Raw genomic sequence first — 16,280 nt, 5'->3', positions numbered from 1 at the left:
AATGTTTGAAAATGTAAACTGATGTTTCCTACTGACACACTACAGCAAAAGATAGAAATAACTTACTTTAAACCATTTTTAGCTGGTGAAAATACTAGTGGCCTAAGACTTTTGCACAGTACTGTACACGAACTTGTGTGTATTTATATATGCATAATAATTACACACAGTACACACACACACATTTATTAGGCAAACTCAAACCTTTATTTTGTATGTGATTAATCAAGATTAATCGTTTAACAGCCCTAGTGCAAAGCTGTCGTCAAAGCAAAAGGTGGCTACTTTGAAAAATTTAAAACATAAAACATATCATGGGTTATTTAACAGGTTTTTGTTGACTACATAATTCCATATTTGTTCTGTCATAATTTAATGTCTTCTGTATTAATATCCAATGTTGAAAATAATAACAGTACAAAAACATTTAATAAAGTGTCCAAACTTTTGACTGGTAGTGTGTGTGTGTGTAGTTTATATATAATACACACACACACATACATAAATATATGAAGAGTTCAGATGCAAAACCAGCTAAATCCATCTGATGTCTTTCTTTGAAAAATGCATTTTTATCAGGCTCAGATGTATAGGTTTCTATGTAAGTACCGGTACTTCTGATTGGGCTGAGGCTGGAAGTATTTGATGGACGTAAAATATGTGTCGAGAGCATTCACTCTGTATCATTATCTCATTTTTGACTGAGATGGCTTTTAGCTGGTTTTGCATCTGAACTCTTCATATATTTACACACATACAATCTCACATACAAATAGAGGCACTGACCATACTTTTCACCAATGGATATGTACTGTTTATATGACATATTAAGCACTGTAATGCTTGTCAGAAAGTAAAGACTTTTCTTTTTGCTCTAATTCCAGAAATATGCCTCCATCTTTTAAAGGACATCATGGCTAGACTAAATATGTCTTGACGGAAAAGTTGAGCAGGACTTGGAAGCAAACATCTACTAAATCTACAGAATTAACCTTTGTGCTGAAAAATGATGGGACCAATGATCACTTACTGGTATGAATTACAATATCATGTTTGACTCTTTAGAAATCACCTATTGATTCACATAAAGAGAGATGATGTAACCTCTTATTAAAGCAATAAGCCCCAAGAAGCCATGGATTAAAGTGAATTAAGAATGGCTAAAGGGCATTGTTAATGATGCAAAGTGGCCTACTGCTTTTATGTCACAGGTATGTGTTTTTAGAGTAATTTACAATAGCTTTGAACATGGGTCAACCAATCATAATTAAAGACTGGAACTATCCGGTTTATAAAATGTCATAAAAACTCAAATAATGTAAATTTAAACCATTTGTTTGTGATTTAGGAGTTAAAGGAAATTTAATGCAGTTTTAGTTCACTCAATTCAGAAACTGGCACACAAGACAAGAAGATGAAACGTTTTGGCTCAGGAAAAATCTCACTGACTGCAACAACAGACAAAACTGGCTATATGCAAGGTGATGATGTCACATGTGTAGCTCTCAAGCACCTTAGTCAGTGTCAATTGTCAGGTTTCCATCAACATTTTCTATGAACATTTTGAGATATTGCATAAAATTTTTAAATGTTAACAAGGAAAGTGCAAATATTTTTTTTTTAATTCTAATAATTTCTACAGGTGAAACAGAGTTTTTGTCGACATTTACAACTCTTCATCTCGTGACGTCAAGCTGAAGTTCAGCCTCAAGTAGAAACAGATGTTCATCACTGCCAAGAAGAAAAAAAAATTACAAAATATATAATCAAAGAGACTAGAGATTGCATCCCATCTGAAGAAAAGTCAAAATTCATAGTGATCATGACACTTCCACGTGACCTGACTGTCACCATTGATAACTGCAGAATTATAAATGTGCAGTATATACTCAAGGTGCAATTTTGTTACAATGCACAGTATGGACAAAAACAGCTGAAACATTTTGTATTTAATTATTTTGACATTCAGAATATATTCTTTTGTGTTCTGCAAAATAAACAGTGTGTTGGTGATTTTTTTTAATAAACTATCCCTGTAGTTTTAAAAAATTTTCAAATTCTTGTTCGTTTAATAAATAGTCTATAAAAACAGTAAAGAGTAAAGCAAAAACATGATTGTCTTTCAGGTCTCTCTGGATGTGTCTTTTGCATCAGATCCAGCAGTCAGATTTCCTGTGGTCATTCTTATGCCTGAATAACAGTGTCCTCCTGGAGGATTCCTGGCATATCCACCACCTCAGCCTAATCTTGTGCCTTATCCTGGTGAACTGCCTCATCCACTTGCAGGACTTTACCCCAATCTGTAGCGCCCTACAGTGCTGCTCAGTCCAGGAGCTGCTGCCTTTAAGCCTGGTTTCCATCCAGCTACTTTTGCAATGATCCAAATCAAAGCACTAAAGAATCCTCTTCTAATGTGCCTCATTAGCCTCCTTTACCAGGCAAACTTGTCCTGTGTCAATGAGAACATCATGCTTTTATCTGCATGCGTTTCATCTGCAGGCTCAGTGCTTATTATTGTGCCTTTTAAGCTTAGCACTTTTTTTATTTCACAGGCAATGTATAGACCTTATGCAGCCTACCCATTTTCAGCACTGTGTTCACTGTCTATCTTATGTTTAGTTTGTATACCTTATGGATTTATACATGAACCGCTCATTTTAAAATCTTCCCAATCTACTGATATTTGTTATGACATCAGTTTCATGCTCATGATAACTTTTGTTAATTCTACAAGTAAATCCACTTCACCAGGTAATTACTCTTCAACATCAATGCTGTAGAAATATACAGAGCTACTGCAAAAACAGACGTTTCTAAACACAATATTCTAAAGATGGCTATGTGCTTGTTTCTCTGGAAGGTCTAAAAGCAGCAGTTCTTGATATCAAAAATTCCCTTTATCTCTAATCACTTCTACTGAAACATATTTTGCTGATAGTACTGTGGTATGGCTATTGTGTTTTTTTTTTGCACTTTTGACCTTCATCCATGATGAAATGATCTATAGACTGTATCTATTACTGCAAAAAAATTACATGCTTGTAAGTTATGATGATTTCTTAAGATATTTACTGTATTTGTTCTTGTTGGTTACTCAAGAGTCAAATGTGATTACAGGTCACAACAGACCGTATTAAATTATGTTAAAATATTTGTCTCAGTCTTGCTTTAATGAAGAGCAGTGAGTGATTGTCTCTTTTTCTTTTGTCTGAATAACATTAATGACATAGATAACAGCAGTTATATATTAAGCAGCTGCAACTTTAAGTCCTATAGATCAAGCATATTAACACACATTCAATTTCTTTCCCAAATTTTTAAATTCACTTAAGACATGATGGTGTTTACAGAAATAATTGCCAAGACGGGCATTTTGACAGACAGCTTTCTGTGCGAATGCTTTGGATGTGTATTAGTGTCATGAATCTGGTCGGTGACCTGCGGTCCGCTCACCACCAGATGTCGCTTTCACCCTGTCACAACACTCAGACTGTTGCACTACACCCCGGACTACATTCCCCGCCATTCAGCGCGCTGATTGGGTCAGCACCTGTGACCAATCAGCGGCGCTATAAAAGCCCCGGTCTTTCCCCATGCAAGCGACGGAGTATTGTTGTTGTCTTTATCGCTGTGGTTATTGTAGTTTCCTAGTTTCCTAGTTCCCTTGTTCCCTTGTTCCCTTGTTCCCGAGTTCCTAGTTCCCTGTGTTTAGTTCCCTCGCCTGGCCTTCTCATCTCGTCTGTCTCGCCGCCTGCCTACTGGACTCTAGCTCGTTTCACGGATTCTTCCCTCGTCTCTTCCCTTTACGGATTACGTTCACCACGGATCGACCCACGCCTGCTTCACGGACTTCTATTGTGCCTCGCCCTGACATACCTGTTTGCTGTTGTTTTGACCCTGCCTGTTTTTCGACCATGTCTTTGCCTCGTCAAATTAATAAAAGCACCTCTCGTCTCTCACTCTCCGTTACAGAATACTCCGTCACCACAGGATCCAGCAGCTTCACCCCCAGACATTCGACAGGTATGGACTCAGATCGCATTCTCTTTAGATTAAGACAAGGACCACGCACACTCCAGCAATATATCCGTGAATTTCTGGCCATAGCAAACTATTCTACTCACCCGGACTGTATTATTATTGAAATCTTTTGTGATGGCATTAATGAGCCTCTAAAGGCGAGACTAAGACGCGAGGGTCCATGTTCATCAGTGGCTGTTTTCTTGGACTTTGCATTGTTGTGCGTGGGTTCATTTTTCACTGTGGGTGTCGCGGAGGAGGAACGCGACATCTCAGTGATGCCGGCTGCGCAACCCGCACGTGGAATGGCGGCCGCGTCGGAATGCGCTCATGTAATGGCGGCGACTGCGGTACCTGTTCACAAAATGGCGGCCGCGCCGGAGCGCGTTCACACCATGGCGGCGACAGCGGAGCCCGTGCACAAAGTGGTGGCAACAGCGGTGCCCGTTCGCAGGATGGCGGTCGCGCCGGTGTGCGCGCGTAAGATGGCGGCGACGGCGGAGCCCGTTCACAAAATGGCGGCAAACACGGAGCTCCGTTACGTCACAGCTGCCACCCCTGAGTCAAGTCAAGTTTCAGAGTCCAGTCAAGTTACAGCTGCGTTTCCTGAGCCAAGTCAAGTTTCCAAGTCCAGTCAAGCTACAGCTGCTGTTCCAGTGTCAAGTCAAGCTACGGCTGTTGTTCCAGAGTCAAGTCAAGCTACAGCTGCTGTTCCAGTGTCAAGTCAAGTTACGGCTCTTGTTCCTGTGTCAAGTCAAGTTAGAGCTGTGTTTCCTGCGTCAAGTCAAGTCAGACCCGCTCTTCCTAAGTCAAGTCAGCCGTGGTTCCGGAGCCAAGCAAGGTCACAGCCATGTTTCCTGAGTCAAGCAAAGTCACAGCCGTGGTTCCTGAGTCAAGCAGGGTCACCGCCGTAGTTCCTGAGTCAAGCAAGGTCAAAGCTGTTGTTCCTGAGTCAAGTAAAGTCCCAGCTCAAGTCAGGTCATCGCTGATCTCCATGAGTCAGGTCAAGTCACTATTGATCTTCACGAGCCAAGTCAAGTCATTGCTGATCTTCACGAGCCAAGTCAAGCCATTGCTGATCTTCACAAGCCAAGTCAGGTCACTACTGATCTCCATGAGCCAGGTCAGGTCACTGCTGATCTTCACGAGCCAAGTCAAGTCACCGCTGACCGCCCAGAGCCTCGCTATGTCTCGTCAGACCACCCAGTGCCTCGTCACGTCTCGCCTGTCTGTCCAGAGCAAAATCACATCTCGTCTGACCGCCCAGAGCCTCACCATGTCTCGTCTGACCGCCCAGAGCCTCGCCATGTCTCGTCTGGCATCCCAAGGTCACGGCCTATCATGATGGCCAGCGTGCTGGACCCACCACTAGTGTCAGTGAGGGCAGCAAACATCCCAGTGGCATCAACACCTTCAAAATCCACCATTAAAGAGGTCCTGCCACCCGCCACTGCTCTTCCCTTAATGGCGGTTGCCATTTGGTGTGTGTGGGCTGCACACTGTGCTCCTGAGGTCACGTCTGTTCACAAGTCCGCCCCTGAGGTCACGTCTGTTCATAAGTCTGCTCCTGAGATCACGTCTGTTCACAAGTCTGCCCTGGAGGTCACGTCTCTTAACAAGTCTGCTCCTGAGGTCACATTTGTTCACAAGTCTGCCCCTGAGGTCCCGTCCGATCTCAAGTCTGCTCCAGAGGTCACGTCCGGTCTCAAGTCTGCTCCAGAGGTCCCGTCTGGTCTCAAGTCTGCTCCAGAGGTCCCGTCTGGTCTCAAGTCAGCTCCAGAGGCCTTCCCCGTCAGTAGAACCTCCTATGGAGGCGGCGTTATCCTTTGGACTCTCTGCTTCTCTCCTTATTCTCTCTGCCTCCTCTATCCCTACTCTCCCCAGGTCCCAGTCCATGACGCGGGTTCCTGCTCTACCCTGGAGGGCCCCTGAGCCTCCTATTCCGCCCTGGAGGGCTTCTGCGCCTCCTGCTCCGCCCTGGAGGGCCCCTGCGCCTCCTGCGCCGCCCTGGAGGGCTCCTGCGCCTCCTGCTCCGCCCTGGAGGGTTCCTGCGCTGCCGGTCCTGCCTCAATCACCGGGTCCTCCGCATGGACCTGGTCCTCCAGCCCTCGCCCTGTCTCACTCCCGCCCCACCACTACACCCCAGACTACATTCCCCGCCATTCAGCGCGCTGATTGGGTCAACACCTGTGACCAATCAGCGGCGCTATAAAAGCCCCAGTCTTTCTCCATGCAAGCGACGGAGTATTGTTGTTGTCTTTATCGCTGTGGTTATTGTAGTTTCCTAGTTTCCTAGTTCCCTTGTTCCCGAGTTTCTAGTTCCCTGTGTTTAGTTCCCTCGCCTGGCCTTCTCATCTCGTCAGTCTCGCCATCTGCCTACTGGACTCTAGCTCGTTTCACGGATTCTTCCCTCGTCTCTTCCCTTCACGGATTACGTTCGCCACGGATCACCCCACGCCTGCTTCACGGACTTCTATTGTGCCTCGCCATGACATACCTGTTTGCTGTTGTTTTGACCCTGCCTGTTTTTCGACCATGTCTTTGCCTCATCGAATTAATAAAAGCTTGCAGATGGATCCGCTCGCCTCTTGTCTCTCACTCTCCGTTGCAATTAGTCAGTCTGTGCAAGTTATTTTTTGCGTAGCACAAAGTCAGTCAGATGTATGTTCTGTGGAGAGGGTCATCCTATCCATTAATGTCAAAAACTAATGTAGTGAACAGCACCTTCCAGGGCCCAGTTTATGGCGGGGCCCCTCTCTAACCACAATAGTGGACAAAGGTTTGCTACATTTTGATTGGATCTTGGTTGACTAACATGAGCAAACTGTCCAATGCAATCAGATAAAGATGCCAGGAAAACAGCCAGACACCTCTTAAAGGGCAAGAAGATGACCTTTGGTACAAAGCCCGGGAAGGACTGGACTTCTCACTGGTCAAAATACAGTTTCTGCTCTTCACCCACAAACAGACGGATCACTACAGTCTTGCTGTGACCATTATAAAAATTCCTTAGGATCTCTAGATGCAGCAGCAGTGGGTGAGACTAACAGATAACCGTACTGAGTCTGAGTCCCTTAAGTGAAGAGGCAATAACAGATACCAGGGGAATTCAAATTCCCCTGGTGAAATAAACAGCATATGCTGGTAGGTATGTTTTGATGCTGGGATACTGGTTAGGTATGTTCTGGTGCTGGTTTAAGCTGGTCCTTTGCTTGTTCATGCTGGTTCTTAGCTGGTTTATGCTGGTCCTTGACCAGCAACATGACCAGCATAAACCAGCAAAGGACCAGCAAAAACCAGCAAAGGACCAGCTTGAACCAGCATTAAAACATACCTAACCAGCAGCATTATTTCTCAAATAATTTTTCAAGAATTGTACTTAAGAAAATTCTTACGAACTTCGTGGAGTTCATCTTAAGAAATTTCTTAAATTATTTCTTAAGAAGATGTTCGTAAATCCGGCCCCAGGTAGTTGTGGAAGCGTCACGGCCTATAGGCGTGTTTTATTTCTGTACCCAGGCGGACGAGAGGAGCTGTGCTGTATTTGCGTGTCTTTTTGGCGGACGTAGAAACTAAAATGTCAAGATCCATCAAAGAGCTCAGTGTTCACTACGACCCTATTAATGAAAGTCATACTTTTACTAGTGGGGATATTGTGGAGGGGCGAGTTGTTTTGGAAGTAACCAAAGAAATAAAGGTGGACAGTTTTTTTGTGAAGCTGACGGGGGATGCAGATGTGCGCTGGACTGAAGGCGAAGATGAAGACAAAAGGACTTATAAAGACCATGAGAGATATTTCAAACTAAAGCAATATTTCATTCAAGAGAGCTCGAAGAGAGGTGAGGCTACACGATATAGAAAATTTTAAATATATAAAAGTATCAAATTATTATTCGAAATTGTATAATAATTTTATTTCTTGCTGTTAACGTCTGCAGGACAAAGTGAAAAGTATACAACCCTTGTAAATGGAGAGACTTGTAAGTAAATGGATTTCATATATACCTTGCACTAAATAAATTGCCTGAAGTTAAGCAATTTACTTAAAAAACTTTTTATAATTTACATGAAACCTGAAACATGAAAAGATGGTTTGCTGATAGTAAACGAAATATGCTTGTGCAAAAACTCTGCTGTAACCTATATTAACATGCCTTATTTTTCATCAGATGGACCAGTGATTAGACCAGGAAGTCATGTTTTTCCATTCAGATTTCAGCTTCCTCAACAGTGAGTGATACTACTGATGCACCTTTCAAAATACATCTTCAGCTGTTGTTGTTCCTTATTGTGTAAATATGTGCACAGTGAAATAATATTCAGCAGGTGTCATTCACAGCCCATGAACACAATCTTACTTCAGACAAACATTATCATCCTTTAAAAAAAACACATCAGTCATTAATTGCTTATATTATTCTAGAATATTAGCTTTAATTATATTGTACACAAGACAAAAATAGTGAAGTATATACACAAATATGTAAACTATTATTCAGAATAAATGTTTGTGTGAAATGTTATATATGTTATGCACCGTAATGCTTATCAGAAACTAAAGATTTCTTTTTTCCGAAAAATGCTAAGATACTAAAACTAAAGATTCTTTTTTCAGAAATATGCCTCCATCTTTTAAAGGATTTCATGGCTGGGTTAAGTATGTCTTGACAGCAAAGTTGAGCAGGTCTTGGAAGCCAACATCTACTGCGTCTACAGAATTAACCTTTGTGCCGGGAAATTATGGGACCAATGATCACTTACTGGTATAAATTACAAAACCATGTTTGACTTTTTAGCAATCACCTACTGATTCACATAAATAGCCCTAAGAAGTTGTGGATTTACAGTGATATTAGAACAGCTAAGGGGCATTGTTAATGTCTATTTTATTTATAAAATAAACACCCAGCAGCAACTGTTATGATTGTTAACAAATATAATAAATATTATCAGTTCGTCAAACAATGTAATTCTGATAGCAGAATGTTTGCCAAGCAACACATGCAGTGTCACAGTAACACTGATGTAATGAGGTCACAGGTATGTGTTTGTAGAGTAATTTACAACAGCTTTAAACACAGCTCAACCAATCATAGTCAAAGACTGGATCTATCATTTTTATAAACTGTCACCAGAACTCAAGTAATCTAATGTGGTTTTAGTTTGCTCATTTCAGTATGCTGTTTTTTTTTTTCATACAGCAACCACAATCTCGCACAAAAGACAAGAAGATGAAACTTTTTGGATCAGGAAAAATGTCAATGGCTGTAAAAACAGACAAAACTGGCTATATACAAGGTAATGATGTCACATGTGTAGCTCTCACACACCTCAGTCAAAACTGCCTAAACTGAAGACACTAGCCTGTAATATCAATAGCCGGGTTTCCTTCAACATATTTGTATGCACATTTTGAGATGTTAAACGTTACCACGAAACATGCAAATAAAATTTCCCAAATTCACATAAAAAGCATATACACTCACTTGAGGGTAATACATTTGCTGAGTAGACTGATTAATCTGCATCAAAAATATGCTAATCTGCTACAAAGTTAGCTTAGAAAACAACAGCAGAGCTTTGTAAAACATCTCAAAACTCTAGTCATTCTGAGGTGAAAGATGGTAATCAAAATTATTCGACTCAGATTCCTCCAGACATGACTACTGTGTTCACCCAAACACAGTGGACGGAAACACGGCTTTATTTGCAAATAGTTTGTACATAAATTAAATTTGCAACTTTGATGGAAATCTGGCTGTAGTCAGCTTGTTTGTTTGTTTGTGATGTATTGTTGTCTTTAAAACAAAAAAAAAAAATGTTATTTTTTCAGGTGAAACAATTAGTGTTTTTGTCGACATTGACAACTCTTCATCTCGTGACGTCAAGCTAAAGTACAGCCTCAAGCAGCAACAGACGTTCATTGCTGGCAGTAGCACAAATGGAGGATACAAGGATATAGTCAAAGAGACTAGAGATCGCATCCCATCTGGAGAAAAGTCACAATTTACAGTGGACCTGACTCTTCCACGTGATCTGACTGTCACCATTGAAAACTGCAGAATTATAAAAGTGCAGTATGAACTCAAGGTGTTATATTATCTTCTGTCTTATTAAATATTGCCATATTCAAAGCCATAGTTTACCCTCAAGTCATTTAAAACCTGAACCTGAGTATTCTTTTGTGTTCTGCAGAAGAAACAGTGTGATGATAATTTCTGAGTAAAATTTCCCTGTAATTTTTGCAAAATTTTCAAGTTCTTTTTAATGAGTGATCTACAGTATAACAATATTGGTCTTATAGCTTAACAAGACTTGCTACCAAAGAGTAAAGCAAAAACATGATTGTCTTTCAGGTCTATCTGGATGTGTCTTTTGCATCAGATCTAGAAGTCATACTTCCTGTGGTTATTCTTCTACCTGAACAACAGTGTCCTCCCTGGCAAGGCCCACCTGGAGGATTCCAGCCTTATCCACCACCTCAGCCTAACCTTGTGCCTGATCCTGTTGAGCTACCTTCTCCATCTGCAGGTCTTGACCCCAATTTGTGTGACCCTGCAGTGGAGAACCATCCAGGAGCTGCTGCAGGGGACTTTCCAAATCCAAATGCCTTCCAGCCTGGTTTCCATCCGGCTCCTTTTGCGCCAGTTTTTAATCTAAATTTAAAGCACTAAAGAATACTCCCCTAATTTGCCTCATTAGTTTCCTTCACCAGTCTTATGCTGTGTCACTGAGAAATTAATGGTTTTATCTGCGTGCCTTATATCTGCAAGCTCAGTGCTCAATATTGTGCCTTTTAAGCACTTTTTTAATTTCTCACGGAATGTATAGACTTTATGTAGCCCCACCCCTTTTCAGCATTCAGGGATACCATTGTTTCTATGCAAAACTTTTAATTTATCCGTGGCTAGGATCAAATTTCACATCAGGTTTGATTTAGCCTGATCTTGTGTGCGGCAGAGTGAATCTGGCAGAGAATTGTATAATGACAGCATTTAGGTTATTTTCCTGACTGACAACCAAAATTGATCATTAACCAGTAAGATTAGAATGTCCCCTTTTTTTCATTTTTTTTTAAAGCTATGTGCAAATAGGAGCATATACAACAGACCATGAGGGCTCACACGTCATTGCATCACACTCCTGCTGGCTTTTGTGAATAGAGAAAAAAAAAGGAATATAAAAGGAATAAAAAACACATTTATCTTAAATAATGAAAAAAAAAAAAAAAAAAAAAAAAAAAACACCAAGTATAGGCTACACTCGTTTTGACATTTCAGCCATTCATCATCAAACTAAACTGCAGTCAACCAAACATAAAAGTTACACTGGTCAGTCAAAAAGGTCCACTGTAAAATCTGCGTGCAGAGCCCAAACAAATATATTGTTATATTTTCTGATATTTAATATACATATAAATTAATGTAATTGTTTGCAAGTACAAAGTTAACAGGGGTTTTCAGACATGATACATTTTTACCTGACAAATAAAACATTATATTTGATTTATTCTGATCTCTTCTGAAATCATTATTACTAGTAAATTGTGAGGAGGCTTTTGTTACCACAAATATATGGCCAGGATAGAGCAAGCTGCAGGCTGAGGACTGAATGGAGCAGTAGACACATCACCTGAGACCTCCTGATTTCTGTCTGTCACTGATGTTAGCAAGTTGTATGGGAGAAGACTAAAGTAAATAAACCCTTTTTGTGATAGCAAGCAGTAGGCGGCTGTCAAAAAGGTGTTAGACACCTACAGACCTCTGACTAAAATCAAACTGGAGTTTTTGTGAGCATGAGATGGGCGCAGACACCAGAGTCACATAAGACATTAGGTCCCCAAAGAACAAATAATTAAAAGTATGGAATTTCCAGAATAATCAAATAATTAATAATTAATACATAATCGATATTTGTGATCAGCATAAATTAGAGAAAGCGCCACAATTTTAACGATCACATAAGTGTCAGTCAGATTAAACATGGAGCTAGATTAAAAAAATAAACTAAATCTCTGATTAATTAAGTGAACATTTTGCAGATAGAATGGCAAAAGACAGAACATGCATTAAACCTTTAACCAGGCCACCGGACTGGGCCGGTGGATGGATCCTTACAAAATGATCTATAAACTGTATCTGTTTCTACAAAATGTTACATGCTTGTATGAGTTTCTTTACTGATGTTATGATTATTTCATAAGATGCTTCACTGTATTTAGTCGTATTTTGTTGGTTACTCAAGAGTCAAATGTGATTACAGGTTACAACATAACTTATGAAATTATGCAAAATAATTGTTGTGACATGAAGGATTAAAACATCTCAGTCTCGCTTTCAGGCTTGATTATTTTACAAAACACTTTTTTCATTAAAGCTACAAAAGTTATTTAATGAAGAGCAGTGAGTGATTATATCTTTTATTTGCTGCACTTCATCAAGCTGACCAGTGGACCTGTAAACACTATTGTGTGTATGCATACAATTTTATTTTTATAAATGTTTTGCTCATCTCATGCTACAGCCTTATTAAAGATGAGTTTCATCTTCTGTAAGCAAGCAGGTCCCTGGCCAGTTGGGTCTCCATCTGTCAGAGTGAGCTCTGAACTGAAAGATCAGTACTGACCAGGCAGGTGTAGGAAGTGCCTCACCCTCAAAAACAGTAGGGATGCTTCACCTACAAGAACAGGAAGAACCAACATGTGGTTTTTTTAATATTTACATAGATACAAATTTAAAAAAAACAAGTCAGGATACATCAAAGAGCTCTGTGTTTGTTATGAACCGTGCTGGACTTAAAAATCAGGTGATGAAGAAAGAACCTACTGTCACCATGAGAGATATTTCAAACTAAAGCAATGAAAAAGGCTGCATTGCACAAAAAAATACATACATATATATTTTTGTTTTTAAATTATTACATAAAATAATACACACTAATGTATGCATTCATAAACAGTGCAAAATAAATGCTATTAGTAAGTTACAAGTCAAAGATAGGACAGATCATTTTTGAAAAGACATGTTTGCAGTAAAGAATAAAGAAATAATGAATAAGAAAGAATGGATTTACAGTTGAGGTCAGAAGTTTACTTACACCTTGCAGAATCTGCAATATATTAATTATGTTAACAAAATAAGAGGGATCATTCAAAATGCATGTTATTTTCTTATTTAGTACTGACCTGAATAAGATATTTCACATAAAAGATGTTTTCGTATAGTCCACAAGAGAAAATTTATAAAAATGACCCCATTCAAAAGTTTACATACACTTTATTCTTAATACTGTGTTGTTACCTGAATGATCCACAGCTGTGTTTTGTTGTTGTTGTTTTATTTAGTGATAGTCATGAGTCCCTTGTTTGTCCTGAACAGTTAAACTGCCCGCGGTTCCTCAGAAAAAATCTTTCAGGTCCCACAAATGTTTGTGTATTTGAACCCATTCCAACAATGACTGTATGATTTTAAGATCCATCTTTTCACACTGAGGACAACTGAGGGACTCATATGCAACTAGAAGGTTCAAACACTCAATGAGAGTAGACGGGTGAAGCTTAATAACATCTCTCTTGCAGCTCATACTGTATCATGCCTTATGTTCCTCAGACAGACCAGTGATTCAGCCAGGAAGGCATGTTTCTCCATTCAGATTTTCCACAAGTTTGTATGATTCTTTATGGTCTTAATGAAAAGTCTATAATATACTTTGGTTAAAAATTCTCAATGGTAGTGTAAAAAACACTTGCACAATTGACCTCTCCTGGAATATGAAGTTGCGACGGGAACGTAGACCCCACTGGTGGTTGATGTACGCTACGGTTGCTGTGTTGTCCATGTGGACTAGCACGTGTTTGTCTCGTAGCATCGGAAGAAAACCATCGAAGAGCAAGAAACTGGTAGAAACTTAAGACAATTGACATGCCAACGCAGTTGAGGTCCTGTCCAGGAGCCCGAAGCTGCTTGCCTGTTGCACCCCAGCCTGTTATGGAGGCATCTGTGTTGACCACTACATGCCTCGACACCTGTCCTATAGGGACACACCTGCCCGTAGAAATGCAGGGTCTGACCAAGGGCTGAAAAGGTGGCGACATTCCGGTGTAATGCTGACCCAAGCAACTCTCTTCTGCTTTTCTTCTCCTGACGTAATGGTTTCTGCGCCACAAATTGACCATGAAGACCTGACTCACACAGTATCCTCTGAAGAGTGGAATTGAAATATGCCTGCCACTTGAACTCTGAGAAACATTTATGTAGGCTGTAATCTGAGGTGCTGTCACTAGGCAGTTTCTGAGGGTGGACACTAGACGATTATCTTAACCAATTTGAAAACAATGGGAGACCACAGACATGAAGACAGTTTCAGCTGATTTTTAGCCTTATAATCCTCTGAACACGCACACTAGATGATTCGACCAGACCACGAGACCACACACTTGCACAGTGAAATAATATTCGGCAGGTGTCATTCACACACACTACCAGTCAAAAGTTTGGACACACTTTCTTCTTCAGTGTTTTTTCTTTATTTTTATTATTTTATACATTGTACATTATTAATAATTGTACATTATTAATGAAGACATCCAAACTATGGAGTGTGGTCTCATGGCATGTCGCAAACTATTTTTTGTCAAAAAAAATTCTCTATTGAGTGGTGTCATTACGATTACTTAACTGCTCCCGATTGAGACGGAGCACACCCACACTAAAATCATGATCAGGAACATGCAGAACATGCTCGAGATCTCATGTCACTGCAAAATCATTCCTACAGTCAACAAGTGTGTGGTCTCATGGTCTGGTCGAATCATCTAGTGTGTGTGTTCAGGGGATTATAAGGCTAAAAATCAGTTAAAACTATCTTCATGTCTGTAGTTTCCCATGGTTTTAAAATTAGTTAAGATTTGACAATCATCCAGTGTCCATCCTCAGAAACTGCCTAGTGACAACACCTCAGATTACAGCCCACATAAATACTTCTCAGAGTTCAAGTGGCAGACATATTTCAATATCCACTGTTCAGAGCAGACTTTGTGAATCAGGCTTTCATGGTCCAATTGTGGCAAAGAAACCATTACTTCGGGAGAACAAAAAGAAGAAGAGAGTTGCTTGGGGCAAAAAACACAAGGAATGGACATTAGATCAGTGGAAAACTGTCCCTTCGTCCGAGTGCAAATTTGTCAAAATTGAGGTCACACATAACCAGCATGGCTACCACAGCATTTTTCAACGACATTCCATCCCGTCTGGTTTGCACTTAGTGGTGTCATTATCATTTTCCAACAGGACAATGACCCCAAACACACCTCTAGGTTATGTAAGAGTTATTTGTCCAAGAAGGAGAGTGATGATGTGCTGATTGGAAAGTAAAGGAAATGCAGCCAAAAAAAAGTACTTAACACTTCTGGGAACTTCTTTGACATTGTTGTAAAACCATTCCAGGTGAATACCTCAAGAGGCTGACTGAGAGTGTGCAAAGTTATCACCAAAGCAAGAATTTAAAATATTAGACATATTATTGGTTATTTAAGTTTTTGTTGACTACATTATTCCATATTTGTTTTGTCATAATTTAATGTCTTCAGTATTAATATTTAATGCGTTCTGAGACGTGCACTTTGTGCGTATGCACATTGGCTGGTCTAGCCTGAAAAAATATGTTTTTTTCAAACACAATTTAAGCAAACGAAACAGCATTAATGATACAGTTGTTGTCAGATTTTATTGGTGATTTCAAATCTGAAATTTAATCGCAAGGTTGGTGAACCGTTTTGGAGAATTTGATGTTTCCCCATTCACAGAGATAGGAGATGCACTTGCATGCATTTCAAAGATGGCTGCCCAGTGAAATGACTTGCGTTAAAGGAACACTCCACTTTTTTTGAAAATAGGCTCATTTTCCAACTCCCCCTAGTTAAACAGTTGAGTTTTACAGTTTTTTAAATCCATTCAGCTGATATCCGGGTCTGGGGGTAGCACTTTTAGCATAGCTTAGTATAGATCATTAAATCAGAGAATTTTGATATTTTTCCTATTTAAAACTTGACTCTTCTGTAGTTACATCATGTACTAAGGCCGACGGAAAATAAAAAGTTGTGATTTTCTAGGAACTATACTTTCATTCTGGTATAATAATCAAGGAACTTGATGGGTGCAGCCAGCGCAATGATATTACGCAGCGGTCATATTGGTTATGTTGATGGAAGTTAGCCTATTTTCAGGTGCTACATAATATCATTGTGCCTGCTGCACCCATGG

The 16,280-nt window shown here is 40.0% G+C and overlaps 1 protein-coding gene and 1 pseudogene across 1 annotated transcript; both read left to right on the top strand.

The window, feature by feature from the left end:
- Nucleotides 1-1,391: 1,391 nt before the first annotated feature.
- On the top strand, nt 1,392-2,425 carry LOC127158199 (uncharacterized; annotated as a pseudogene).
- Nucleotides 2,426-7,568: 5,143 nt separating this feature from the next.
- LOC127158200 (arrestin domain-containing protein 3-like) lies at nt 7,569-10,714 on the top strand. The gene is made up of 7 exons (XM_051101351.1): nt 7,569-7,859; nt 7,959-8,000; nt 8,190-8,250; nt 8,636-8,783; nt 9,222-9,318; nt 9,854-10,110; nt 10,377-10,714. The coding sequence occupies exons 1-7, from the start codon at nt 7,598-7,600 to the stop codon at nt 10,692-10,694; spliced, it is 1,185 nt and encodes a 394-aa protein (XP_050957308.1). The 5' UTR covers nt 7,569-7,597; the 3' UTR covers nt 10,695-10,714.
- The last annotated feature ends 5,566 nt before the right edge of the window (nt 10,715-16,280 follow it).

Source organism: Labeo rohita, unplaced genomic scaffold (genome assembly GCF_022985175.1).
Source record: "Labeo rohita strain BAU-BD-2019 unplaced genomic scaffold, IGBB_LRoh.1.0 scaffold_1384, whole genome shotgun sequence".
In the NCBI taxonomy this organism is placed as follows: Eukaryota; Metazoa; Chordata; class Actinopteri; order Cypriniformes; family Cyprinidae; genus Labeo; species Labeo rohita.
The sequence above is the reverse complement of the archived record's forward strand: the minus strand, read 5'-3'. Positions and strand labels throughout refer to the sequence as shown.